This window comes from Hippocampus zosterae, chromosome 11 (assembly GCF_025434085.1).
Source record: "Hippocampus zosterae strain Florida chromosome 11, ASM2543408v3, whole genome shotgun sequence".
Classification (NCBI taxonomy): Eukaryota; Metazoa; Chordata; class Actinopteri; order Syngnathiformes; family Syngnathidae; genus Hippocampus; species Hippocampus zosterae.
In genome coordinates, this window is record NC_067461.1 from 12,190,842 (window position 1) to 12,217,270 (window position 26,429).

Genomic DNA, 26,429 nt, shown 5'->3' on the forward strand with positions numbered 1-26,429 from the left:
TTCTAAAGGCAAGGCAAGGCAGCCTTTTTTAAGAGTGCTTTCATACACAAGCTAACTCGATGTGCTCTAAATCAGGGGTCCCCAAACGACGGGCCGCGGACCGCACTGGTCCGCGGGTCATTTGGTGCCGGGCCACACAGAAAGAATAAATAACTTGCATTCCTTCCGTTTTATTCATTTCGGAATTTGAAAGATGTTTTATTTTGAAAAATTACCAGATTCTCTGTTATATCAGTATACAGTATTTCACTCTTGCACAGTTGAATGCACGCTTCTCGGTCACGTGATAGGTTACCGCATAAAAAAAAGTCTTTGAAAAGTTTTTTCTCCCACCCATCGATTACCATCTAAAAGGCAATATACGAACTGGTCCATGACATAATAAAAGGTTGGGGACCACTGGTCTAGCAATTACACCCACAGCAACAACAAATGAAAAATAATTTCGTGGAGCTTCATTAAGGGAAAAGGTTAAAATATTGGAAGCAAAATAAAGATTCAGCAAAAACAAATGGGTGTGACCTTGATTTATTAATTGAGAGGTGCAAACATTTGTCCATATGATTCACGCTGCTGCTATTTAAGCATCTTACCTGACAATGATAGCGTGTCCAGCTGGTCACATGTTTCAGTGGCTGAATGTCATTGACCGTGCCCAGTGACTTGACTGTAGTCTGTGACACGACGGCGCCCATAATCTCACATTCCATTGTGATAAAAGGATACCAGTCGCTTGGGATTTCCTGATCAGATCCCAGCTCGAGTTTGCAGGAGAATGACTGAGGGTGGTCGATTGCTGCAGGGAAACAAACAAGGTCAGGGATGCACTCCTATAAAACGGCAAATATCTTGTCGCTTTCAAATGAAAACATGCACTGTAACTCAAAATTTGGAGTTTTATGTTTTCATCCAAAATGACATATATTAGAGCTGTCAGTTTAGCGTGTTTTTATTGGGATTAATTTAAATGAATTTTAACAGGATTATTTTTCTCGCGAGATTAACGCGGCACACGTCACAAGCGGATGTTACGTTGCTCTATAAATACACCAGAACAAAACAACAAGCGCGCTGCAGAAGTCCACGCCCATGTCTGTTTTGCCACCCATGGCAGCGCGAGACAACGGATACTTAAAAGAGTTTATGAATAAAAAGTTTACTTTTAAAAAGTTGCCAGATTGCTCCACTGACAAGATCAAAGTTACCTGTTCTTCTCTCTCTGTCTATCATACAGGTATACGATGTATGCCACTGACGCGATTGTTACTTGTTTGGAACTATTTTGTGTGGAAGGTTACAGCGTTCTGTGTCCATATAAATAGAGCGGGTGGAGCTTCTCTGTGTTCGTCTGACAGTGACGGTGCGCAGAGGCGGTGACATGACAACGAAAGTTCAGCGGTGCAGTGGTAGCGACCTAGCGAAAATAAAACGTCTCCAGTGTTGTCATCGAACCAAGTGTACTCATCCGAAATGAGGTAGACACAAAAACCGTAGAGAGACTTCCGCGCAAGAAGTACCAACATAATCAACATAGCCTGACTTTGTTAGGGGGAGTGGAAACCCCCCTCTTTCAGAATGGTTTGCCCCAGCAGCACGGGGGAAGTGCTTGCGCTTGTTTGTACGGCCGGCAGTTTTGAATACAGCGGCACATAACGAACACTGGTGTCCGGGGTCTCGTTATTCTCCAACAAACATACAGAAACAGACAGCTGTGTTCGAAGCAAACTTGAGAAAAACGAAGTATGCAACCATGGTTTAAATCCACTATAGGCTGAGTACGAGTTTACCTTAGATGTGCACTTTATAATGTTATATTGCTCTGTTTTGATTTCATTAAAAAAGCTGTTAAAGCAGCGGTTGTGTGACAAAATATTTTTTTTCACTGTTGTTGATGGACAGTAATATTGTGTGAGAGATTATGTGTGAACAACTGCTCCAAGTGAAAAATGTTCATGTAAAATTGAAAATTGAAATTGTTATTTCAGTAAATATTTGCATTTGGCACATAGAAAACTGATTCATGATTCCAAGTTGATGAGAGCATTAAAATAGGGAAAAATAGGACAAAAAATTTAAAAGGAAATTCAGAAACGATAAAAAATATGTGCGTAATCATGATTAATTTTTTAGTTCATTTGAGTTAATTATGACAATTGCATTTTTAATTAGATTAAATATTTTAATCGTTTGACAGCTCTAATATATATATATATATATGCTGTATATATTTCTCGAGTTTCTCGTGAGAAACTCGAGAAATACCAAAGGCTCAGAAAGGAGCTGGAAAGTAAAGGTGACAGTCGTGCCTGTGCTGGTCGGAGCACTCGGAGCAGTGACCCCCAAACTAGGTGAGTGGTTGCAACAGATCCCGGGAACAACATCGGACATCTCAGTCCAGAAATGCGCAGTGCTGGGAACAGCAAGGATACTGCGCAGAACCCTCAAGCTTCCTGGCCTCTGGTAGAGGACCCGAGCTGAATGAGGGACGGACACCACCCGATAGGGGTGAGACGAGGATTTATTTTTTTTCTACACATCAAATGTTTCATCCAAACTTCCGAAAAAAGTAAGTGCATGTGTATAGTTTAGAATGAAAAGTTATTAGAGTATACAGTGGAGTAGACCATGTGGTCAGTTACTCTGGGATTTTTGCTATTCGCGGGATGGCCTGGTCCATATACCCTACAAAAATAGAATGCATTTAACTGAAATATGTTGTTTAAAAAAAATAAAATCAAAAAGCACTGATAAAACATACAATATAAATAGTTTAACTCATTTCTATCTGTTAATACTGTTGGTGAATCCACAAGTCCTGAACCACGGTCTACGGTGAATAATAATGATTATTATTAGCAATTTGTTTTTTTTTTTGTGTTGTTTGGGGCCGCCTGGAAAAACTAGAGCCACCCACCCACCTCAATTAGAACAGACCTCCAGAGAAATAGAAGTACTAGTTACTGTATTGCCATCGCATTTATGGGCCATTGTGGACGCACAAATCAGATTCGTGTTTCCAATCAACAATTTGACTGTAGTGTGTTGAAATTATTTATTTCACTTGGTGGATGCATGGCTTAGTGAAAATTGTCTGTGGTACGTGCGTTACCTGTGTTCTTTGCTGGGAGCCTGTCAATCTTCCACACAACAGCAGAATAGACATTCTCATACTTGACGCTGCCAACTGACACCTGCATAACAGGCTGAGACTGTGCAGTGCTGAAGGAGCCCAAACAGGCATTTCTGTTCATCCGGGCCTTCAATGACCTCTGGCGTAGCAAGGCCGCTGTTTGTGTCACTTTGATCCAGTTACCTGGCACCGGCACTCGCACTTCTACATTCTCACACAGTGGATTCGTGTCCGATACCCCCATTGTGGAGAGGAATGTTCCCGACATATTAAGAAAGGCCTGTAGCTCAACATAAGCCCCTTGAACTGTGACCACAGATTTTATCGAGAAAGGCATTTCTGTGCAACCCAAAAACATCGTCTTGTACCGCATCAGCTCCACCCTACAAGCATCAGGGGGGCAGAACGTTATCAGTCTAGACATCTGAAACTCTGTTTCATTTACACACTTGTGGAAGGAACAGTCTGTGATCTCCATCCAGTGCTCATTGTCATCTTCAGATCCATAGCTCGCATTTGAATGAGACAGGCCTAAGTCGTTTAGGGCAAGAAAGCAATCGCCAACTCCATTCAGGAAAGCGAGACAATGAATCTGAGTGAAGGCAGTCCGCTCCATGACTCCTCCAAATGTATCTTGTTGTATCCAAATGTGGTCGGTGATCTGCAGCGACAGCTCCTGCTCCTCGTAATTACGCCTGGGCTGGTGGAGCATAGGCAGCTTAAAGATTTCCTCTTCCATGGAGACCACCAGGTCTTCCATGTCTTTGTGTACAGTGGAGCCAAACTTGAGCAGTTGTTCGACTTCTGCTTCATGATTCACCTCCAGCTTGGGGTGGTAGCGTTTCTTTTCAGTATATGTGAAATGTTCAACTTTCACTGTGAGGACTTTGCGGGGTTCACTATAATTTTCTACCTTGAGGTCCGAGAGCCGACACTGAGGCTGTAGCCGGAACTCTTTGAATGGCTTCTCAAGCCCTTTCTCATAGTACATTTGCAGCACACCTCCGGGCAACAAGCGGAGGTAGATCGGTCCCCATTGTCTTGAGGACATGCGATTCTTTTTTTCGGGAATCCTGAGCATTACAGGCCAACCATCTCTTCTGTGGCTACGAAACAACCCCCGCGGGCCAAACTGAGAGGGTCCCTCGCTTATAACTTCACCTTTTGAACTGAGTCGCCTCTCGTGTCTTTCTGTCTTTCCGCCGTTGTCCGATTCTGCTCGACGGCCTTCAGTTTTGTTGCAAATGAACAAGGTGTTCTGGAGGTGATCAGGTGGAGGCTCGGTGCCATCTTTGGTCCGTATAAAGAAACGTGGTAGACTGTGGTCGGGTTCAGAGTCTGAGGAGGAACTGCCTGCATCAACACTGTGTCCAGAGCTGTCCCAGAAAGGGTTCAAGTGTCCAGAGTTCCCCTGGAAAGTGGGGAAGGGGTTCTGTCCATTTGAACTTAGTCTCAGGGGTTCTGGTGCAGGAGATGGAAGAGAAGTGGGAGATGAGCTGGTGAAGCTCTGGAAGAAGTTGTTTTCCTCCCTGGAGTTCGAGCGAAATGGAGACGTTACTCTTGAAAGGCCACTCATGGGGGTGAGAAGTGGCGTGTGACTCGAAACACATGAACCTCCACTGACACTTGATTGGCTTTGAGGAGATTCCAGTGAGCTGTTGAAACTCCAGGAAGTGTCTCTGATAGGAGGATGCACTAATTTGAGACCATTGGGGCGTGGTAGTGCCACTTTCATACACCCTGGTGACTGTCTGGTTTTCTGTGGTGAGGAAAGTACTGCGTTGTCATCTTCAAATGTAACCCAGTTTGAGTGATTGGTGGAACACATCGCGGATGGCCCTTCAAAGCAAAAGCTCTGGCTTTATTTTGCTGGGCAGAGAAATTCTTATCTGCAAGAAAGGAAATTAAAGGAAATAATTAGAAAATCACATACAGATTGAATGGATATCATGAAGTATCTTGAACAGATTTACAAGCTAACGCAAATTCAAGTACATGTATTAAAATGACATGTAGGATACAAATGTGAATGTACTGTATTTTCACACGTGGAAGCATCAAATGAGATCAAAGGGATTTTGTGACATGGACCAAGTCAAGTCTGGGGTACTCTCAGTAGCGTACAGTGATATTTTGGCAGTGAGATGACAAGTGATGCATTTCCGTTCTCAGGTTGCCTTGGTGCACTCTAACCTTGCTATTAAAATGAAGCAAGGCAAAGTAAGAGCCTTGCATTAAGATGAGTCCATTGTGGTCTTTCGGTTTGAATGTAGATGTGCATGAAGATATGCACTTTGCCATTATCAAACTTGGGAAAATGACATAGGAATGAACAACATGGACAATAAACAACCGTTTCTTCCAGATTACATCCCAGTGTCTTCTGCCCCTGGAAATCATAAATGCCTCAATTCCATTTGAAGGAAACCAGTGTGTAAAGCTGCCCCCGTGACCCAACCTGGATAAGCGGAAGAAAATGCATGCATGGATGGATGGATGAATGGATGGATGGATGGACAGAATGCAAATGAATTTAGCTATAAACAAACCAGGCAGTCAACAAAAAAAAACATGTTTTTTTTTGTGCATCCCTTCCTGTATACCTCAATGTTTCTCTAGGCAGATTTTTTTACTCATGAATCAGAATAGAAGTGAGAAGCTGCTAAATTTTTTTTGAGAACAAAAAAAAATTCCATACATTCCTTTGGGACAAACAGCCATGCAGACAGGAAATGGCAATGTGCTCACATTTGTCTGGACATACAACAAGTACTGCATGAAAGCAAGATCGGCTTGGAAAAACACACCCACAATGTGATGAACCTATGACATACAACACTACAGATAAAACTCAAACTATTTCTGAGTCATATCAGCCATATCAACAAGCTGAAACACATAACAGACACCACTCTGTTTTAAATGAGGCCACCCCATTTTTGATATCACAGTCATCAAAGGTGGTTTGTAATAACTAAGAGCATCATGTGCTGATGGCTGAGCAATTCCAACATGCTCAATCATGTGGCAAGTTAAACCAAGCTTTTGAAAATATGAGTTCAAATAATTGGAACAGTAATTCAATGATAAAAACAACCAAAAAGAAAGCTTCTGAAAGAACAACCAAATTAGACTTGCATTTGATGGATGTTGATGTAACCACAGTCACTGTTATCAAGTGCAGAGCGGAGAACGTGATGACCCATTTCCAGAAGCAAAGTGTCGACTCATCAGTCAGCGAGCAGAAGAGAAACTGCTGCTCAGCACACACAGAAGACACAACATGCAAGAAGCATCACTAGTTAGCCGTTATTAAGGCACTTTCATTCCTGTGGTCCACATCTCTTTCCCACCCGCTTAATAAAACAAACAGTGGAAAAATAACACCTCGAGCATGGCAGTCATTTAAACGTTAAAAGTTTAGGAGAGCGGTATAAAAACAATTCTGCTTTTGCAATGCAACCGCATAGGTGTGTCAGGCCCAAATTTGGTGGTGCTGAAGCACACCTAAATAAATCAAAGCACCCCCAAATGTTATGCATGTCCTTTTTTAACAAGCTAGAGATGTCTTAAATGTATGCAGTACTAAGTAGAAAATCAGTACTTTAACAACAAAAATACAGTCTCAAAGATGGTTTGGTCCACCCCATCACTCTCACCTATTCACCAATGAGCCCCAGGCAGGTATGGAGTCTTCCAGACATATAAATATATAGAAAATAAATATATAGAAGTAGTGTGAGTGAGTAGGATTACCCGCCTTAAATATGGATACAGTACGCAACACATTTCTTAATTTCTACCACTCAAAATCAACATGTTAAGATTGCCAGAACTAATTTTTGCTGAATTAATCATAAACGACTGTTTATGTAGTTCGATAGAAGCTAGATTACATTTTTTCTAGCTAGGAAACATTACAGGTAGTCAAACAGTACCGCTGAATTCCAATGAGTGAAGCACACTTTTGAATGATGAACTGACTGGATGCCCCTTATATTGAAACTCCTATTGTGTGTGTGTGTGTGTGCGTGTGCGAATGCTAAAACTTCGCCCCCCCCCCCCCCCCCCCCACGACCAAATGACCCCTTTGTCGGATGTGCTTTCGGGCCAAAGCACCCCTAAACCTCTGCTTCTAGAATCGTCCCTGCACTATAGTCATGCCTTTATGAATGCCGCAGTCAGAGAACTACATGAGCGATATAGCTCATTGGCCAACTACTATGTTAATTAAGTTGACTTGGCATGTTAAACTAAAGAATTAAGAATGACCACTGTAATTCCATTGTGCAGGTGTACCTATTGTTGTGACCACATAATATGTTTAGGTTTTGAAGTTTGACAAACGAGCTGAGGGTCCGCAATGTCGTGCTCTTTAGATTGGCTAGAGCAACAGTAAATGTCAGGACAGACATGAAAAGGACAATGTAGAGACTTCCCCTTCCCGGTAAATCCAAGCCGCTGAGACCCACGACTCCGACGCCAGGGCTCCGTGTCCCGAACACGCAGGCCGCTCTCCGGGTTCGCTCCATAAGTGCCTTTGTTTTGACTTAGTCAACTATACAATGTATTCAGTCACACACACGTTTCAACATCAGACAACACCGACTCAAAACACTACGTAGCTACGACTGACAACTTTCATCGCAAAAACATTAGCCCAACTTTTGCAAAAAACTGACTTTTCCGTGCACTGCAACGTCGCACCAACTATCAAAACTCCAATGAAAACAGCCACGAATGGGTCTGAAGGCGAAACAAACTTACAAACTCACAAACGTAGTTCACCCGTTGAGGTCATCACCTAAGTTTGATGAACGCTGATGTCGGCGGACGGTTGATTCTCTTCAAAATGGCAGAGTGAATCCCGGGAGTGTTAACACTGACGGTCCTCCGACAGGACACTGCAGGAAGGAACAGAGCCGCGCTGCGTTCAGGAATATGGGAAAGGACACATCTCAATTTCTCTTCATCATGTTTGAACCGTTACGACGGAAATTGAACTGTTGAAACTGATTTAGCTCTTCATAGCATGTCCCTCATGATATTATTACATATACGAAACAAATTGATTAATAGCACCAGATTTTCAAATCGTGAATACACTGTAATTTAAAAATTATTTTCTCAAGAAACATGAAGTAGAGCGTATTTGTAAAAAATGTAAATACATTTGCTTTAGCAGGCCACATAATTTGGCAGCCTTTAATTTGACACAAGTGCTATATGTAGTAACCTAAAAGATTCAAGCGAATTGGTGGAAATAGAAAGAAAATTTGTACCCTTGTTTCCATACCTAGAATACATTCAAACATCTTAAATCACTGATGGTAATTTCAGTACATTCGCCCGTCATTGGTGCGCGCCATGTCGGTGTAGTTCCCCCAAAATCAGCACGGATAACCTCCAGCTAACTCTAACACTGAACGGGGGGATAAACCAGGGGAATAGAAAATGGATGGATGCATATATTACAATAACAACAAAAGAGTTTGGAAAAATATCTTTAAATGCTTACTGATTAACGGATTGGCCACAAGCACAGGGAGAACATGCAAACTTCACACAGTAAGGCCAGAGCCGAGATTCAACATCAGAAGCGCAGACGTAAGACCAAACTGCTCACGATTTGTTACCATACTGCTTTCTGTTCCAGTTTTGGGGGAAACACTTTGATCGGGCCATTTTCTTGAACAAAGTAAAGTACAAATGGTTGGATTTATTTGCCGTTTATTCCAAATAAACTACTACTGAAATTGTGAGCCAAATCCCTTCAACTGTGATCCTCTTTTTTTGTCAGTACTTGATACACAGCTAAAATGTATGCACATACAATTTTGTGTGAATTTACAGAAAAGTGAAAGATGCTTCATTGGCTAAAGGGGGAATTAATTACAGATTTTTCCATTTTCCTTGTACTTTATGTTGAAGTGGAGAGCATACACAGAACTGTAAAGTGAACCGCATGCTTACACTTATACATCAAATTGCCCATTTCAAATAGTTGACATGTGCATTTTGAAGCAGCATTGGCATCTTTACATCTTTAAACTACAACAGATTGACTTTTTTTTGCCAAAAGGAAGTGACCCCATTAAATAAGTAATGAAACTGTTCCCCATGACAAGTTAAATTGTGCCATCTTGTTTCCCAGTAGATGGGTCTTTGGCTTAACAAAATAAACACAAAAATGTGAAGGATTATACAAAGCCAGCTCATTCTAATGACAACATCCTCTTTATTCTGATTCACACACACATTGTGGGCTTTTGAGAACGTTACACTGTTAGGATACAAATACAGTACTTTCCATCGTGTGAAAACAGTTGACAAATCCATGTGACCCAAGTGAAGACCAGCAAGCAACCACTGAGAGGCTACTGTGCCTTACATCATCATGTCACAACAAGCCAGAACTGAAAGTGCAGCTGCACAAATGCACGCTGCATGAACCAGCTTGTCTAAGCAACAATTTGAGTCCAGGCAACGACGTATCCCATAATACAAACTTTGAGACACACCTAAAATAAGTAGAGACTTCATATTTTGTGAAACATTTGCACGTTCAGTAATGAATACATGTTATTTTCCGTTTAGGTGCATTTTTAAGATTGAAACATACAATTACTATTATTTCAATGCATTTAATAAATGTATGCTTACAAAAATTGCAAGATACAATACATTTTGAGGCTGCAACATCCCAACAGGAGGTTATATCCACACTTAAAAAAAAGTTAACTACTGTTGTAAAGTAAGATCGCACCCTCATACGGGACGCTTTACCAGCTACAAGTTGTCCATTTCTTCCATGTAAACAGTTTATCAGTCAGAGGTTCTTAACAGACATCTGCAAGGACTCTCCAGAATAAGGTATGGATTCAAGTGTTAATTTGTTGGTTGATCTTTGGAAGCCCTTCTTAGCATATGCAGTGTTCGAAGGGTTATATAATAAAGGCATGAAACTATATGTGCATGTAAAAAGAGCCACTCTCACATTTTGTGTTCAATACGCAGCAAAAACAGTATCGTTTTCCCATACATACACACAACCAGGAAAAACAGAAAGGCTGATTGATTTACAGGGTTTGGTCTTCATGTCAGCAAATTTATTCATTTCCTGTGTTCCAATTGGAAGGCCCTATTCTGCTCTGGCCAAAAAGGTCAAACAGATTCCAGCACAAAATATGTGGTGCTATGTCTGGAGGAAAGAAAAGGCCTCTGAAGCTTTGCTTGTGATCTGGTATTGGGTACAGTGTGGGTGTGTGTTGAGGGGGGCTGATTTTGGGAGGCTCCATAGTCTCTTCAAAATGCTCTCATGATGCCATTACTTTTGGGAAGGGAACCGCTAGCGGCCTTTGTTCTTCTTGGCGTTTGTCTGTAGAAGATATATACAGGTAGATTTAAAAAAAAAAAAAAAACTCACTTCAGGCTGATTTCAGAATGCTGAACGGAGAAGTAAAAGTAAAACACACCAATTTGGATCAGATTTATGATTATAACAATTTAATGACTCAGGTTTACTTTGCATTCCTTTAAGAATCTAGAAACATGCCGGGTCTGGTTTCTGTCCTTGAAGAGAAAACCACCACCTACAGATCACACACATGTTCTGTCCTGCCATTTGGCAACCTGTTCTTAAGCAGGCCAGAGCATGCAAACACTCACACACCCAATAGCGGACCTCTTCAACTTAGACCTAATGACTTTTTCAAATGGTGCCAGCAGGTGTGTTTCCCATCAGACTGTGCAGTAAGCACACTGCTTCCACTGACCTCCGTGTCCATAATGTAACTGGCAGAATCTTTACAATGTCACGTCCCAGAGGCTGAAAACATAACTTAATGTCTCGAGAGACGCTTGAGTTTCCGCACTCCTTGGAGTTTTCAATTGTCTTTTACACCGGATCATCAGCCGAGCTGGCTCAGATTACCCCCCCCCAAAAAAATCCTCTTCAATGTAAAATATAGTAAAACTAGTTTTTACTATTAACTCTTGAAATACAAAAGTTAGCGTAGAGCAATTGCCAACTAATATTACTACAAATTGATTGATCAGCCCAACACCTTTCAATACAACCCCCTCCCTCCAATCACAATAGAAATATAAAAAAAACTCTGAAATGGCCCTTTAAACACAACCCTTATTAGCTTTTAATAAAACATTTCAAATGCTCAATGCAACATGAAACAGATTCCCTTTGGGATTAATTTATAACAACTCAAATCTTACCGAACATTTAATGAATGGTAGGTACTGCTTTCAAAGAAAATTAACCTTTGTACGTGGAAATGTCAACAAAATCCTAAAAGGGATATTTAGCACTCCTGTTACTCACCAATGAAGTAAATTATTGTTAGTGTGTGGCTATGACTGCTTTTGCAATGTACAGTCTCAACGGGCGACTTTGACAATGATTAGAGCGATTGACTCCTTTATTATTGGGCTACTTGTCATAAGTAAACGTGAAATCATTCTGCTCATGTTCGCCATATTGAGTGTTAACAGTGGCAAAATAGCTCATCAGCAACCAAAAATGATTTAATCATACTAATTTAAAAGGGAATTTACAGGTCACACAATAGTGAGCAGATTTACAATATGTCGCAAATTTTATGGGCGAAATGCGACAATTTAGGGAGCGTCTGGAGCCCCGGACATTATACATGCATAGTTGGCAATATGTTTCTATTAAGTTTTCTTTTAAATCATAACAAATTATTTCACATTTAATTTGGTATATTTATTAATCAAAGAGATGTTATCTGATAAAATAAAGATAACTAAAATAAATGCTCTTCAATTTCTCTTTAAATTACCAATGGGGAGTGGCGGCAGACAAAAACTTACCCAGGTGGCCACATTGGATGAGGCCTGATCTGAATGGCACCCATGTTCTAAGAGTTTCAATTATTGAAGAAAATCGAAAAGAGAAAGAATGGTCCGTAGTGTACCTTGCTGCCCAGTTTAAGTGTGTCGATCTCTTCTCTCTGTTTGCTTAACGTCTCGTTCATACTACACAAATGGTCACTCATCATGCTCAGCTGATCCTCATAGCTCCTCTTGGTTGTGCTCAATTCATCCTGTGTGGCACACGACACAATTTCAACTGAAGGAACTCGAGAGTGTAGACCTTGGTGATTATGTTGGACGATCAACATACCTGCAAGTGCGTGATGTTTCGATTGGCACGTTTCATCTCCTCGACAACAGTTTCACGTGATTTCTCTGCAATGGCTAATCTTCTGGCCAAAGCGCGACACTAAAACGATAAAGTTGTTGAAAAATTTTTTTTTCCTTCTGAATGCAAATGTGGATGACGTGCCACGCACTGTGAACAGGTTAAGGAACAGTTTATCATCTCTGATACACAAAAGGGATTGGGTCCATTCCCTGCTGCTAGGATACAAATTGCAGATATGTCATTAACATTCTAACCGGTTTTAGGGTCCATTAGAGGTGTCATGACACTGATGAATCTTGTACTTGGGTAATTGCCCCCTTTTTGGGTATTCCTTCATAGCAAAAATGACTACCCCAGTAAGTGCGTGTGTGCGTTTGCAACAAATGTCCGTGCTGTAAACACGGACAGTGTCCAAACATGATTCCAGGAAGTGCAAATATGGTTTTAAAAAGATTAACTATAATTTCGAGTCTGACATTTTTGGATGGATGAAATTTTTGTGGTCGACTCGCCTATTTTTTCTAGCCTTAGGGTCCATACAGATGATGATGGATTTAAAGTTATGAATTATGTGACCACCTGTTTTGGCATGTAATAGACAGCCATGGCAGATTTGATTGTGTGAACTAATACTACTGGTGGGGGAAGGCAGACATTTTGACACCAGAGTTGAGGAAAATGTGTTTTTAAAATCCCCATGCATTAGACCAGGCATGTCCAAAGTCCGGCCCGGGGGCCAAATCCGGCCCGCGGTCGAATTTCATCCGGCCCTCGGCCCCTGTCATAAAATAAGTGCCGTCTGGCCCGCAGGTTGGGTGCAATGGAACACGTGTTGCATTGACTGAGGTCTCGTAGACTGGTGAGTGATGTTTTATAGAGTACTGCTTTCCTCTAGTGGCTCAATGAGTAATAGCATTCACTAAATGAGTAATAGCATTTAGACACTAGAGGGCAGTAGCACTCTACGAGACATCACTCACGAGTTAACAAGACATCACTCCGTGTTTATAATGACTGATATGTCATATTTCAAATGATCCTTGCAGTTGTGGACATGTGTATTGCTTGTTCATTTCCCTGTTGTTCGAGTCAAAGGTTTTGTGACTATTGAAAAGTCATGGTGATACATTTTATGTTTCAAATCAATAAATTTGCACTCAGGAGACTTCTGTTTAAGAAAAAGTCAAGTGAATAAGCAGTTGCATGTGATATACCTGTTTCAAATGAACCAAAAGAAATTCTTAAGATTGTTGAAATTAAAATAAAAATGGAAATGTGAAACAGACTGGCTTACTAAAATTTGTTGAACAATATTGTTGTTCAATGTAAAGAATGTCAGCCAAGGTCGGGCCCCCGACATTTTACCACATAAAATCTGGCCCCCTTGGCAAAAAGTTTGGACACCCCTGCATTAGACGAAACTGGACAAGCCAGTAACTCTTGGGATGTTTTGATTTAAGACAAAAGATGAGGGCCACATAGCGTCGACTGGTCATCCTCTGCTCCCTGTCCTTCAAATATGTGGAAGGAACAAATGCATTATAAGAAGTTGTTATGATTGATGTTTGACACCTACTCTGTAAGAATCACTGCTAAGATGACTTATGATGCTAAATGGCTCCAAAAAAAGCTTATTCACTCAAAATCAATTGTTTTTTTTGTTTGTTTGTTTTTTTAAAGATAGACTTTCAAGTCAAGGCTTCACCTCAGAGTGGAAGTGCACTGCTTTGCTGTCTGACACCTGGAGCTGAGTGGTGAGTTCTCCCACTCTGGTCATGTAGTGAGTCTTTATCAACTGCTCCCTGGACTCCTCGTCTCCCACCTGCAAAACACACGCAACATCCTGCAATGTTACACTCGGTTTATCCATGGAGAAGACACTGCTTTGAACTTTTTCATATAAATGCATGGCCACTCACATGCTCAGCTAAGGGCACGGTGCACAACATGCCAACCTGGAGAGAGGAGACATAACCACAGCTGTTGACTAAACTATAACAATAAAATATGTACATAGCCTGCCTGATCAGTGAGCCCTGACCAGTTCTGGATTGTAGGAGCACTGTGAGCCTCTACAAAGGTTTTCTCCTAAGTGCTGCCTCAGCACCTTGGATGTCTGAGTTTTCTGTCTCAAAAAAAGCACGGAGCGACAAGAACAGACAATAATTGTTCCAGAAACTCCGGCCATGTATTGGAAATTTCCTCTGCAAGATAAAATTAAAAGGTGACTGTACCAGGCTGGTGCACATAGTTTCTTTTGCAGCAGTTTGCTGAGACGACTCCACTTCCTCGTGGTTCTGTGTCACTGAGCTGACTGCAGACATCTGCGAGATCTGACCTTCCCCAAGAGCCATAGCGAGCTGTGCTTCCAGGTCTGAAATACGCTGATTCTCCTTTTCAAGCCGCACTTTCCCAAGCTGAGCTTCCAGGAGCCAGTGTTCTTTTTCCTGCTCAAGACGTGCAATCTTTTCCTGACCCTGCTGCACCTGCAGGAGGCCAGCAGAGCAAAAACAAGAACAAGCAAACTAAGCCAGCCAAGCACAAAAATTAAGAAGCGGATGGAAAAAAATGAATCCAACTAGCCTGAGCTTTTTTCCCCCCAGCAATTTCTAAAACTGCAAAACAGTGTACTCTACTTGAAGTAGCAATTTTCCCCGTCTCAACCTCATTTAAGACAGTCACATAACACCTGCACCCGAATGCAACCAATTTTTAGTGACAATTAGAAGAAGCAGCTTCATACCTGTTGAGTGAGACCTTCTCTACTCTCAGTGGAGCTTGTGAGTATCCGGCGATTGGACAGAGCTTCCCTGTATGGAACGGACTGTGGCCGGGGCTAAACACAAGTAATGACAACAAATAAATGATGATGTAATAGTAGTTTACATTACATTTCATTACTAAATGCGTTCCCGTATCTCACAACCGATCAACTACTGATGCTAGAATAAACACATTGTTAAATAGACATAATCTAAATATAGCTCTGGACTGAATTAACACAGTAGTATGTTAAAAGCTCTTCAAATTAATAAGAAGAGGCTGGGAATGCTTACCTTTTTGAGTGCACTAATGTAAGCAGCTGCTTTCTTTTTGTTGGAAAGCATAATCTCGGCTTGTACAGGGTTAAAAGCTCCTGTGTTTCCTCTGGGACTGTAGCCCGATGACGTGAAGAAATCCAAGTTGTTGCTGAAGAATGTGGCAAGCTGCAAGAAGCCAAACATATTATGCCTTGTAAAATTCAACCCTTAGCAGCCACTTGAGACAGAAGGCAACAGTGATTGGTAAAATAAATGTCTGTGCAGTTGAGATTTCTCCTGCAGAGATGCTCAATCTCAAAATGCTCGATTCACACATGCTGTGCCAGCATGTGTGCAAGCCACCGCCCTGGGCCTCTCATCAGACACGTCTTTATTCAAAAAGAAAAATCGTTTATCGGTAAGTCTAGCTGGGGAGCAGCTGCAAAAACTATGATTTTTGACAGTAGCTTTGAAAATGTAGCTGCTGGCCACCTGAGTTCTGCCAACAGTAGCAATTTAGCATCATGACACCAACAGCTGTCAAATCTCGACTGTGCATCAGAAGGCATAATGTGTTGCGCGAGAGGTTAATCTCGAACCAGGTTGCTGATCGCCCCCTATTGGCCGTACCTTGCTTGTGCTGTTGGTCAGTGAGCCGAGGGAGCCTAGCAGACATTCTGTAGTGGTGAAGAGTTTCTGTGTGGTGGTGGGGAGCTCCTGCTCTAAGCTGGCCTTCTGGTTGTAGTGCTTGGACATTTCTAAGTGCACGCATGAACACACACATGCGGAACAGTAAGAAGAGCAAGAGATATATCTGTATTGTGACCAATTTGAATCAGATTTCGAAATAAATGCAATGCAGATGAAGAATGGATACGTATAGGAAGTGTTGATAAAAATTGTCAAGCCATAAAGTCAGTGCCTGAATTTAACTAAGCAATGACAGTTTTACATAAAAGGTTTTGTTATTTCGGGTGAGGAAGTGTTGTTATTATTGGCTTGTATCAAGGAAAGAAAATGTGGTGACACTAAAATAAAGTAAAGGTCAAGAGGTCTGCTGAATCCAAACTACAGCTGCACAATGTTCAATTTTTTCTTTTTGTGTCTGTGACTGTCTTTTTATCAGCTTTCTATCCAACAGCGTAGCCCAGACGACTTGCACTGCTTACATAAACAGGAAGGCTATGAACAGAGAGTTCATTTACAATAATGTAACATAAAATGAGTGGAATGATTTTCACAATGTCAAGTCAGGTACAACTTTGTCAAATGTACCCTGTTTGAAAAGAAAATAGCAATATAGACATTGCAAACATGCGCTTACTTTGGGTGAGAGACAGGATACAGCCAGAACTGATTATATGAAGAAACATGGGCAGACAATTTACAATGAAGACAAGGGCCTGGCTTCACCAGATGTCATGATGAGTGTAGTAAGGGAAGTGAAATTAAATAACAACAACCATCCGGAGTACTGCCGACGGCATATTAGAGCACTTGTAAGACACTTTTATTGGAGAAGTAGTCTTCCCATCTCAGCCATTTGGTTATGTCAAAAACTAGCTAGTTTCTCAATCACTGTTCTTGTTGCTGAATTGATACCAAATGAGCATGACAATCTTATTGTTTTCTTATGTACGCTATTCTGTTTGTCAAAGTTAACTTGTCAATGCAATTCAACTTTGAGATTAAATTCTAGTGTCTTTCATTTTAAAAGGATTTCTCCCATTAATATAGCAATGTGAAAACTCCACGGGGTGTGACAGCCATCCCTATGATAAGGTTAGTTATCACATAGGGTCAGTGTGTCTTTGCCCCCTTTTGTTTTAAAGTTGGACAATGAAAGGAATATATTTCAAGCCAGCACATTAAGCTTTAGTTTAATGTAGGAATGACAACTGAAGGATGCTTTGATGAGCAAATCACACTGGGGTAAGATGTAATTGTTTATTCTTAACACAGCCATCTCGCCATTTATAAAAGGGTGTGCACACTTGTGCAACAACATTATCTTAATTGTTTATTTTTGATGTACAGATTATAAGTATAATTAATGTTTTTTTTTGAGGAAATTATTTATCTTGTTCTCAATTTTTCCTCAAAGTTCATGATTGGGGGTGGGGGGGGGGCTTTTCGAGGAAATCACATTTAATTTTTTAAACTGGTACATGTGTCAATTGACAACATCAAAGGCAGTGGTTCGGTGGATCGGTCTCGAGGTTAAGACACCCCCAACTCAACATGTCAATTACCGGTAGTTATGACACGCCCGCTTGGCCATCACTGGCTGTTTCATTTTGTGCACAATTAAAAAAAACGTATACTTTATAATCATACTAATTGTGTTTACATTTTTGTCTTTTTAATAAATGCATTTTTATGTGTTGAATTTGTAAAAAAATAAAAATAAATCTTAACACGACTTTCGACATGAACAGAATGTTGTCCGTGAAATGACAATGCATGTAAACAATACATGACATTGAATGCCAATTCAGGTCCACAAAAAATGACACATGGCGCCGTATTAACTGAAGTAAATATGATCTCACACCTAGTGCTTCATCTCATTTCTTTATTTGCAATGTACAAGGCGCTTGCTCCTCAGTTTTACATGCTAACGCCTGCCATCAGAAATTCCATTTCAGGTACAAATGAGATGATCCCGTGCCCAAAATGAGGCAACTTAACTTCCAAGTGACCATGTTTTCCCATTCATTTATTTTATTTCCAGATTTTATCGGCATATTCAGGATTCATGAGGCTCAACAAACAGTGAGTGGTTCAGGCAATTATGTGACTCAATCTGTTGTGAACAAGACGGACATAGAGTTGAAACGGCTGCTTACCTTTAACAACATCATGAAGACTATGCAGGCAAGCCGCTAGTTGGGTGAAGACGGCGGAGGTGCTACTTTGTGGCATTCCATCCTGGCGAACGCCTGAGACAAAAAGTGCACATTTATATGTCTTTTTTGAGGACAAAATTATGAAACAGGTTTGAATAATTCATGTTAACCTACTGGGAAAGGTCAACAGGTTAATGTAGTTCTGTAGCTTGTCAAACACTAAAGTCACTCTCTTCACATCATTCTGTAGTTCCCGGTTCTTTACTGTAAGGGCAGCAGTGCAAAGTGGTGTCTGGCACTCCTCCTCTAGACTGGGAGGGAAAGACAGTTAAAAAAAAACATCCTCCTCCTCCTCCACTCTCTGCGGTTGTCGCACACATGCAAGAACACCACTGACCTTTTTAGTTGATAAGGGAGCAGCTTTTGTAGGAAGCGGGTATATGTGGAGAAAATGTCACTGAAGTTCTTCAGCTTGTCCACAGTCTCCTACAATTCAACAAGATAAAATAGATTTTGGTTGGATACAAAGACAGAGGACGAAACAGGTCTTTGTAAAAGCACCTCTCACCAGAACTGTGACCGTGTCCTCTGTGATACTTTGGTGTAACTGCAGAAAACTGTCCTCCAGGGGGCGGACATACACTGCATTCTCATGCAGATACTGAGAAAACTGTCAAGAGACAAAGTTTGTTTGTTTGGCATGAGATGCTGTGTATGTTGTATATGCGTGCTATTATACTAACCTTTTGATTCAAAGGGGAAATGGACTCAATAGAAGAGTCCAGCGGATAAATGTGGACTCTCTGCTCAGTGTAAGAATGGAAATTCAGCAGACCAGCTACCAGGTCCTGAATGAAGCTCAAGGCTTGGCCTGCCACATCCCGGGCTTTGAGCTGAATTTAGAAAGTGAGGGCGGGGGGGGGAATTCAATTAAAACTACAGTATGTGATAAATATCAAAACAGCACTCTTGATGTTTGAGATGCAAATCAAAAAACAATAAAAAACACTTTACGGATGAGTCCGTCCCCTGAACACTTACCTGATGTCTTCGATTGTGTGCCGGCACATTTAGACTGTTGTAGTCACTAAATTCTGGAGAATTGGAGGGACAAGAAAGATTGTTCAATGAGCAAAATATTCCCCTCTAGTGGTCCTAAATTTTGAGGGAATTAGGATCAACTACAAGAGGTACTCGGTTTACAACAGCACCGACATAAGACGTTTCAAGCTTATGGCAGGCAATGAACTAGCACAGGCACATAAAAAGAATACATTGTCATGTGCCAAAATAAGATTTTTGCATTGAACAATGGGCTCAAAATGTTTTTGAGACAAATATCTACTGTAATTGTGTCTTTACTAGACCATTAGCGTCGGGGATGGAACAGCTTCGGCAGGTTACAACTTACAAATTTGTTCTTTAAATCATAAATTGAGAAGCCATTGTGCATATTAACTGACAGAAACTGTCTTTGTCCTGTATTAGTGAGAAAAATTATTTTGGTAAACTTTCATTTTTGAGAAAAAAAACACTCACTGGTGTCGTTAAAGGGCACTTTCTCCTGGATGACGCTGCTGCTTTGTTTCAGTTGTCTGTTCAGTTCTGACTGGCATCGTCTTAACTGCTGCTGACTGCACACAAAAAAGTTCAACAGAACAATTTGTTATTTAACCAGGGCCGAGCCATAAATCCTTGATGGAACTAAAAAAAATAATAATAAAATAAAAATAAACAAGGAGACATACCACTCCTCTGTTCTCAATCTGCAATCTTTTCTCTCCCTCTCCAGAGTCTGTGTTTTAACCTAGAAGGAGGAACACACAAATACGTTCATGTCTACTTACAATCGCATGATTCATCCTCTTGGCTTTTTGTTCAAGCTCATCCTCACCTCCAATCGCGCCTTGTCACTCTGCAGCCTCTCAATGGTTTCTGTGTACTTTGTAGTGAGTCCATCCACGACAGTCTGGTGGTGTTGAGATTCTCGCTCCAACTCCTCGAGACGTGTCTTCATCTCAGCCTCCTGTCTCTTATGCTGCTCATCTGCCTCGTAAAACTAAAGAACACAGGAGAAAAGCTAATTTGTGCAGACTCCTCAGCATTTAGGACCTAAAAAATACAAATCTCTATTAATTGCACATTACCTGAATGTGAAGCCTCTCATTTTCTTCAATCTTTTTCTGCAGGTCCTCGTCAAAAACACTTTGTGTCCGCACACCATGGTGTGAAGGAGAATCTCCTTTATTCTGAAAGTGGAACAACAAAAGCATTTAATAATTACTATCCAAATGCAGGAGCACAATTTGTTGAGTGTTTGCTGAGATTAGAGATGAAAGTGGACTTTCCTGAAAATATATATATATATATTACACACACACACCAGGTTTGTTGACCTTTCTAATGGAGTCGGACAAAAAAAAATCTCCATCCAAGTCCCCTTCCTCAAGCCATGACCACTTGAACGTGTTCCTAACACTCGCGTCTGTTGCACATATGTCAGCTTGTCTGTCTACCTGTTTGAACATTGCGCTGGGGCTGTACCTGGCTGATCACGCATGAATTAGTTTACACAAAACGCTATTCAAATACTCGACATTCAATGATTAATATGCCTTTTGTATACACACGTGCACCCTTTGTATTTTCCGTTCTCGCCGAAATGTTGAAATCTCTGAGACATGGCGAGGCCATGAGAATGCGAGGGGAGGGGTGTTACTGTTACTAGTGTTCGTGCCTCAACATGGCTACACTCGTGAAAGCAAAACAACAAACTCAAACACGTGTTCGTTCAATGATGTCAACTAATATCCAGATTAATTTTAGGCAATTTTTCCTCAATTTTCCAGAGGAAATTTCATGAAAATTTGAAAATCCGGAATTCTGGGAAAATCCAGAGGACTTGCATCTCTATGAGATAAACAGTTACCCTCAAGCTACTGATCACAATAGGGATACTATTTTGGTCTCCGAGGACATCATTACAACACGTCTGGCAAAACAGTTCTGAGATTGGGAGACCAAATATCAGCTCGAGCCGTTCTGTGTGTTCTATGCATATTCTCCCCTTGCTTATGTGGGTTTTCTCCAGTTACACGCACATACAGTATCCCAAAAAGACGAATTCTTGATTAACTGAAGAATAAATTGTCAATTGGTTTGACTGAGAGTATGAATGGTTATTTGGTGATGTTACGCATTCAACACATTTACAGGATTTTGAAGGGCAGCAGTATTTCTGAGGTTTCTTTATATGCTATACACAAAAGTAGGATATACATAATAACAAACTACAATGAGAAAGAAAGGAGAAAGTTAGATTTCCAGCACTTAATATTTAAGCAGTCAAGGGCAATACTGGTGCAATTATATAAGGTGCAGTATTCTGAAGAAGCAAAGCACTTATTAGTCATCCAATCAGACTGCTTTTGATATCTATCTAGTCTTTCATTTTATTTTGGTGGTATTTTGGTTTGTGTCATTCCAGAGCATCTTAGTTAATTTTAATATTCAATAGCAAGCAATAGGATTGTTCCAGGAGCTGAACAACATATCAATTTGAGTTCTGTCCCCATGATCACCTTTCCCCTTTTGCCCTTTGCTTCACTAGCAGCCAGCTCCTCTTGAAGAAGCTCCACCCTCTTCGCCAGCTGCTGGTTTCGAAAGCTGAGGCTGTCCATCTCCTGCTCCTGCTTCCTAAGGCTCTGATCCCTCTGTTTCAGTTGCTCCTGATAACAGAGAAACAAGCACGAAAAATTCAATAATGGTGCTGCAAACATTAGGATACCCTGAGAATCACTAGCCTCTTTAACACAGAGCTCATGCCATATTTCTGCATAAGGGTCTTCATTATTAAATGTGTGACAAAAAGTGGTATCTGGTATGACAAGAAGGAAAAGCAGGTTTTGAGTGTCACAGACCCATCTTTGTACTTCCTCAACCCAGTTTCACAAAACTTTGGCTAGATCTCTGTGTGAAAGGCGCTTTTTTGGGCACTGCAGTAAGCGCGACAGGACCGTAGTAAATATTTGAGCAGGCAGAAAATTAATGCAGAAATGCACAGTAGGGCTTTGTGATTTATCTTTTTTTTTTACTTTGAGCGATGCAGAGTTGGCCTGCTCATCGACAACTGCCTTCTTCAACACCTGGTTCTGGGCACGCAGCTGTGAAAGTATAGACAACAGGATAAAATGAACTTCACTCCTTTTTCAGTGGGTTCCATTTCAGCAAAAGGCACACTTGTTGAAAACCCTGAACAATGCGAGCACAACCGTCTGTGAGGGACAACTACATTGTCAGCACTTCCTGAGTGTGATATAGCGGTTCACTAACTGACCAAGGGCCATGCAGTCAGCTGACATGGAAACAAAGGGCACATAGAGGAACAAACAGCCATTAGTGCCATTTAGAACTAATTTAACCATCGCAGAGTCCTGAAAGGGAATGACTACATGATATTGTGTGGATTTTAACGTGTAAATGTAACACGCCAAGACACCGAAAACACAAATTTAAGCGAATCAGTTTGGTCAACTTAAGTATTTTAATATTATAATCAAGTATGCTGTTTAAATTAGAGTTTGAACATTCAGTGTAATGTGATGAGACCTATCAATTTTTTCCCCGGTTTAGAGGATCACACAATATGAGACGAGCGAAAAGAGAAACATATTTTCAAAGACAATCTTATGTGCTGCAGTTCAATAGAGGAAACCAAAGGGTAAATTCAATATCATTAGTTATCATTGATTTAAAAGTGTAAATATTAGTGCGAATAACCAACAGTTAAAGCACATTCCTACACTTACTGAGAAGCAACACTGGGTTGGTCATAAAACCTACACGTGGCGCACTTGATTCCTACAATATTGTAAGGAGATGTATTTGCATGTTGAAAGTTATTGGTAAATACGCTTTATGATATGGTCACAGTGAAGTTGTCTAATTGAAATGATCAATTGAATAATTTTGCACTGACTAGACATGGTGAAAAGCAAAACATTAGTAGGTATAGGTGCGGGGAAAAGAATCACATCTCAGTATCTCTTCAGCGACAGTCTACGTATATGGAATAATAAAATTGACATGAAAAAGGTTACTATACCTTGGAGTACTCCTGTGCCAACCTGCTGTATTTGGTCTGCAGATCCGTGACATTAGCCATAATTAATCTGAACTCTGCAGGCGCCCTAAAACCGCGCGCGACGTTGCCTTCTTCTGCGTACGAAATGATTTCCCAATGAACTTGAGCAAAACTCTCCACTGATCTTAACGGACGCAAAGAGTGATAAAAAACCTCGTCTAGCTCAGGTTAACAAGTCTGCAAATACGACGTTCTTGCGAACTGTTTGTTGCACTACAATAAATAATTTGCAGTGCGCACATCGCTAAAATGTGAGAGCCACGGTTTTCGGACAACGTGGTTATCAGATTTACTTGATGTAAATGCGGATGTTCTTCCGACTTGAAAAGGGATGTGTTTGAGTTAGCGTTATCAGCGACGACAGCGCGTAGCAGCTAACTGGTTAGCAAAGTAGCAAAACACAAGCCGGTGACACCGAAAAACACACTAATACAGCCGTCGCGGAGTTATCCGGCACACTACTCTCCACGAATACTGTCAAATAGGAGGGGTAGCTGTTGTTACATTGGCAAACAAGGCCATGACAAGCCAGTACTCAGCAAATATACTATCATTTGTATTACTCCTAGGTGATCCTACCAGGCACAAACTCAAGGGTCAGAGTTCAAAGAAAACTGAAGTTCTAGGCAGTTCTTCTTAGCGTGCCCTCTTGCGGTTGGAGGTATACGGTGTACTCTCTCGCTCTCTTTCTCTCTATCACTCTCGCGCTCTCTCTCGCTCTCTCGCTCTCTCTCTCTCTCTCTCTCTCTCTCTCTCTCTCTCTCCCTCTCTCTCCCTGTCCCTCTCCCTCTCTCCCCCTCTCTCTCTAATATATATATATATATAAATTGTAGGGGCATTTGTAGGCACGTCACTCCAAACTGCCACCTTCAGAAGTTCTCCGGTGACTGCGATTGTTGGCCTCATTACAGAAGGGGACGATCGGGAGTACAGGGGACTGACAAAGGACTTTGTGGACTGGTGCCAGCAGAATCTCCTCCAGATCAACCCTAGGAAAACTAAGGAGTTGGTTGTGGATTTCTGCAGGAAAAAGTCCTCACCAGCACCGATGAACATCCAGGGTATGGACATAGAGAGGGTGACCTCCTACAAGTACCTTGGTGTTCTTCTGAACGACAAACTGGACTGGTCTACAAACACGGACACCCTGATTAGGAAAGGACAGAGCCAACTCTTCCTACTCAGGAAACTCAGGTCTTTTGGGGTTCAGGGGTCACTCCTTAAGACGTTCTATAACTCGGTGGTGGCCTCGGCCATCCATTATGGCATTGTCTGCTGGTCAGGCAGCATCTCAGCCCGGGACAGAAAGAGACTGGAGCGACTGGTCAGGAAGGCCACTTCTGTCCTGGGTTGCTCCCTTGACACTCTGGAGGAGGTGGGCAACAGAAGGATGCTAACTAAGCTAAAAGCTATGATGGCCAGTCCCTCCCACCCCGTCCAACCCGCCCTGACAGCACTTGGTAGCTCCTTCAGCCAGAGACTGTTACACCCGCGCTTCAAGAAGGAGAGATACCGACACTCGTTCCTACCGACTGCTGTCAGGCTGATGAATAAAAAATAACAACCATAATAATAATAATAATTAAATGATGTGAAGGAAAATTGTCAATAGTACTGTGATTTATCCATTTTGTATTCATATTGCATTTAATTGAAAGATGTTTTTTTTTCTCTCTCTTTCTTCTTTCTACATACATTCTTGCTGCTGGAGGCTGTAAATTTCCCCAGTGTGGGACGAATAAAGAATATCTTATCTTATCTTATTTTTTATAGTAAATGTAGAAATACGATAAGGTGATTATACATTCATTGTGTATCTTTAATGTATCCGGTTTTCACACCTATCACGGCCCTGTGGCCCGCAATCAAAGTAAGTTGATCCCTGTGATCTCAACCTGTTTAGCACACAAATGAGCTAATGAGAACCTGAGTGGGATCATTCCATTTTGTTTTGTTTTTTTGCAGGAGAACTTTTGGGCTGATTTCTGGAATTCGTTTTTGAATAGTTTTTCCAGGAACATTTTCACCAGATTTTAGTTTATAACAAGTTAAATGTATCAGTATTTGATGACAGATGATCGATTAAAAAGCAACGGGGGAGCAATAGATAATGTTGTATATGGCATTAAAGTATTGGTATCAGACAAAACAAACCTCAAAAGGTGGGTGTTTCTCATTTGGTGTGTTCAGTGAGGATTATAATTGGGCCCGTTATACTGTATACTCCCAGACTGAATGAGTACCGGTATATTCTATTATGTTAACACAAAGTCCGAGATGCCATCAGGGAACACAAATGATCCAAAACTGAATTTGAATTGAAAGGAAGGTGATATTATTCCACAGGTGCAGACTAAAGCCTCATAGAATTAGTTTCATGTCACTGACCAACTTTTCCAACAAAGAATTTTGGATAGAAGGTGTTGTTGGACATCGAAAGATAGTCTAATAATTGCATGACATCATTTTGACATGAAGTAAATTGGCATGTTGCTAATGCAGCCAACACTGGTCAAATCCTTGCCGAATCATTTCCTGTAATCCAGTAATCTCTTCACATGGTACACATTTAAACAGTTCTACAACTTAAATCTTGTGAATGCTTCAAAATATTTTGACGTATAAGTGAATATTCTTCAGCAACATAAGAAGCATCCGTTGCCACTTTTGTACGTAGAAAACCGACACTGCAGCCAGTGGCTCCAGCATTGTCTGGTTGCCTGGCAACTGTCGGCGTGGCGTGGTTGCCAAGGCCATGGGTGTGTGTGTGTGTGGGGGGGGGGGGGGTTGCTGCTCTGATTTCCAGTTGAATTGAGGCAGTCAGTAGGGAAAAGCCCCCACCTTCCTACTTCCAGTTCACACACAAGACTCTATTGAACAATAGTGCAGTATCAATGGGCCCAAGTCTCTTGATCAGGGTCACCACTGTGCTCACCCGCCACTCCTCTATGACAAATCAACTTTGAGCAAAGCGTGTGTTCAGGACATATGATAATATAGCCATCCCTGGGATGATCCAGGTTAATGTGAGATGCAATTCTGGCAGCCTGCCATGTTGGAAGAGTGAAATAGGCAAGTAGAATGAAGGAGGCAGTGTGTGGCG

At 41.2% G+C, this 26,429-nt stretch overlaps 2 protein-coding genes across 5 annotated transcripts in view; both read right to left on the reverse strand.

Moving 5' to 3' along the window:
- The window catches only part of LOC127610237 (stonin-1), a 143,695-nt gene extending 135,630 nt beyond the window's left edge, over positions 1-8,065 (reverse strand). Inside the window, exons 1-3 of one of the 3 annotated variants that reach the window (XM_052080135.1) lie at positions 7,898-8,065; positions 6,269-6,386; positions 3,110-5,019 (exon numbers count right to left, since the gene is read on the reverse strand). In XM_052080135.1, coding sequence (XP_051936095.1) covers positions 3,110-4,958 — 1,849 coding nt within the window. In that variant the 5' untranslated portion in view covers positions 4,959-5,019; positions 6,269-6,386; positions 7,898-8,065. Of the gene's footprint in view, positions 1-593; positions 797-3,109; positions 5,020-6,268; positions 6,387-7,897 lie in introns of all 3 variants that reach the window. The other 2 variants (XM_052080136.1, XM_052080133.1) reach the window with 2 other exon arrangements.
- A 1,283-nt stretch (positions 8,066-9,348) lies between these two features.
- On the reverse strand, positions 9,349-23,941 carry ppp1r21 (protein phosphatase 1, regulatory subunit 21). Of its 2 annotated transcripts, XM_052080132.1 has the most exons (22): positions 23,288-23,941; positions 22,278-22,346; positions 21,765-21,911; positions 20,331-20,432; positions 20,078-20,242; positions 19,932-19,990; positions 19,723-19,817; positions 19,225-19,277; positions 18,927-19,076; positions 18,752-18,853; positions 18,581-18,669; positions 18,358-18,494; positions 18,184-18,276; positions 15,965-16,092; positions 15,371-15,520; positions 15,058-15,150; positions 14,549-14,800; positions 14,234-14,269; positions 14,020-14,136; positions 12,294-12,392; positions 12,085-12,213; positions 9,349-10,508 (listed from the first exon to the last, which is right to left on the reverse strand). In XM_052080132.1, the coding sequence occupies exons 1-22, from the start codon at positions 23,345-23,347 to the stop codon at positions 10,479-10,481; spliced, it is 2,355 nt and encodes a 784-aa protein (XP_051936092.1). In that variant the 5' UTR covers positions 23,348-23,941; the 3' UTR covers positions 9,349-10,478. The 2 variants fall into 2 exon arrangements, with proteins under 2 accessions (XP_051936092.1, XP_051936091.1); XM_052080131.1 differs by having other exon boundaries at positions 9,349-12,213.
- Between the last annotated feature and the right edge of the window lie 2,488 nt (positions 23,942-26,429).

Coding starts and splice junctions, on each gene's coding strand:
- ppp1r21 (XM_052080131.1), bottom strand. CDS start 23,347: ATGGCTAATGTCACGGATCTGCAGACCAAATACAGCAGGTTGGCACAG. Junction 19,818..19,931: donor AGATTGAGAACAGAGGAGTG/GTATGTCTCCTT, acceptor TTTTGTGTGCAG/TCAGCAGCAGTTAAGACGAT. Junction 14,801..15,057: donor GAGAAGGTCTCACTCAACAG/GTATGAAGCTGC, acceptor GGCCTCCTGCAG/GTGCAGCAGGGTCAGGAAAA.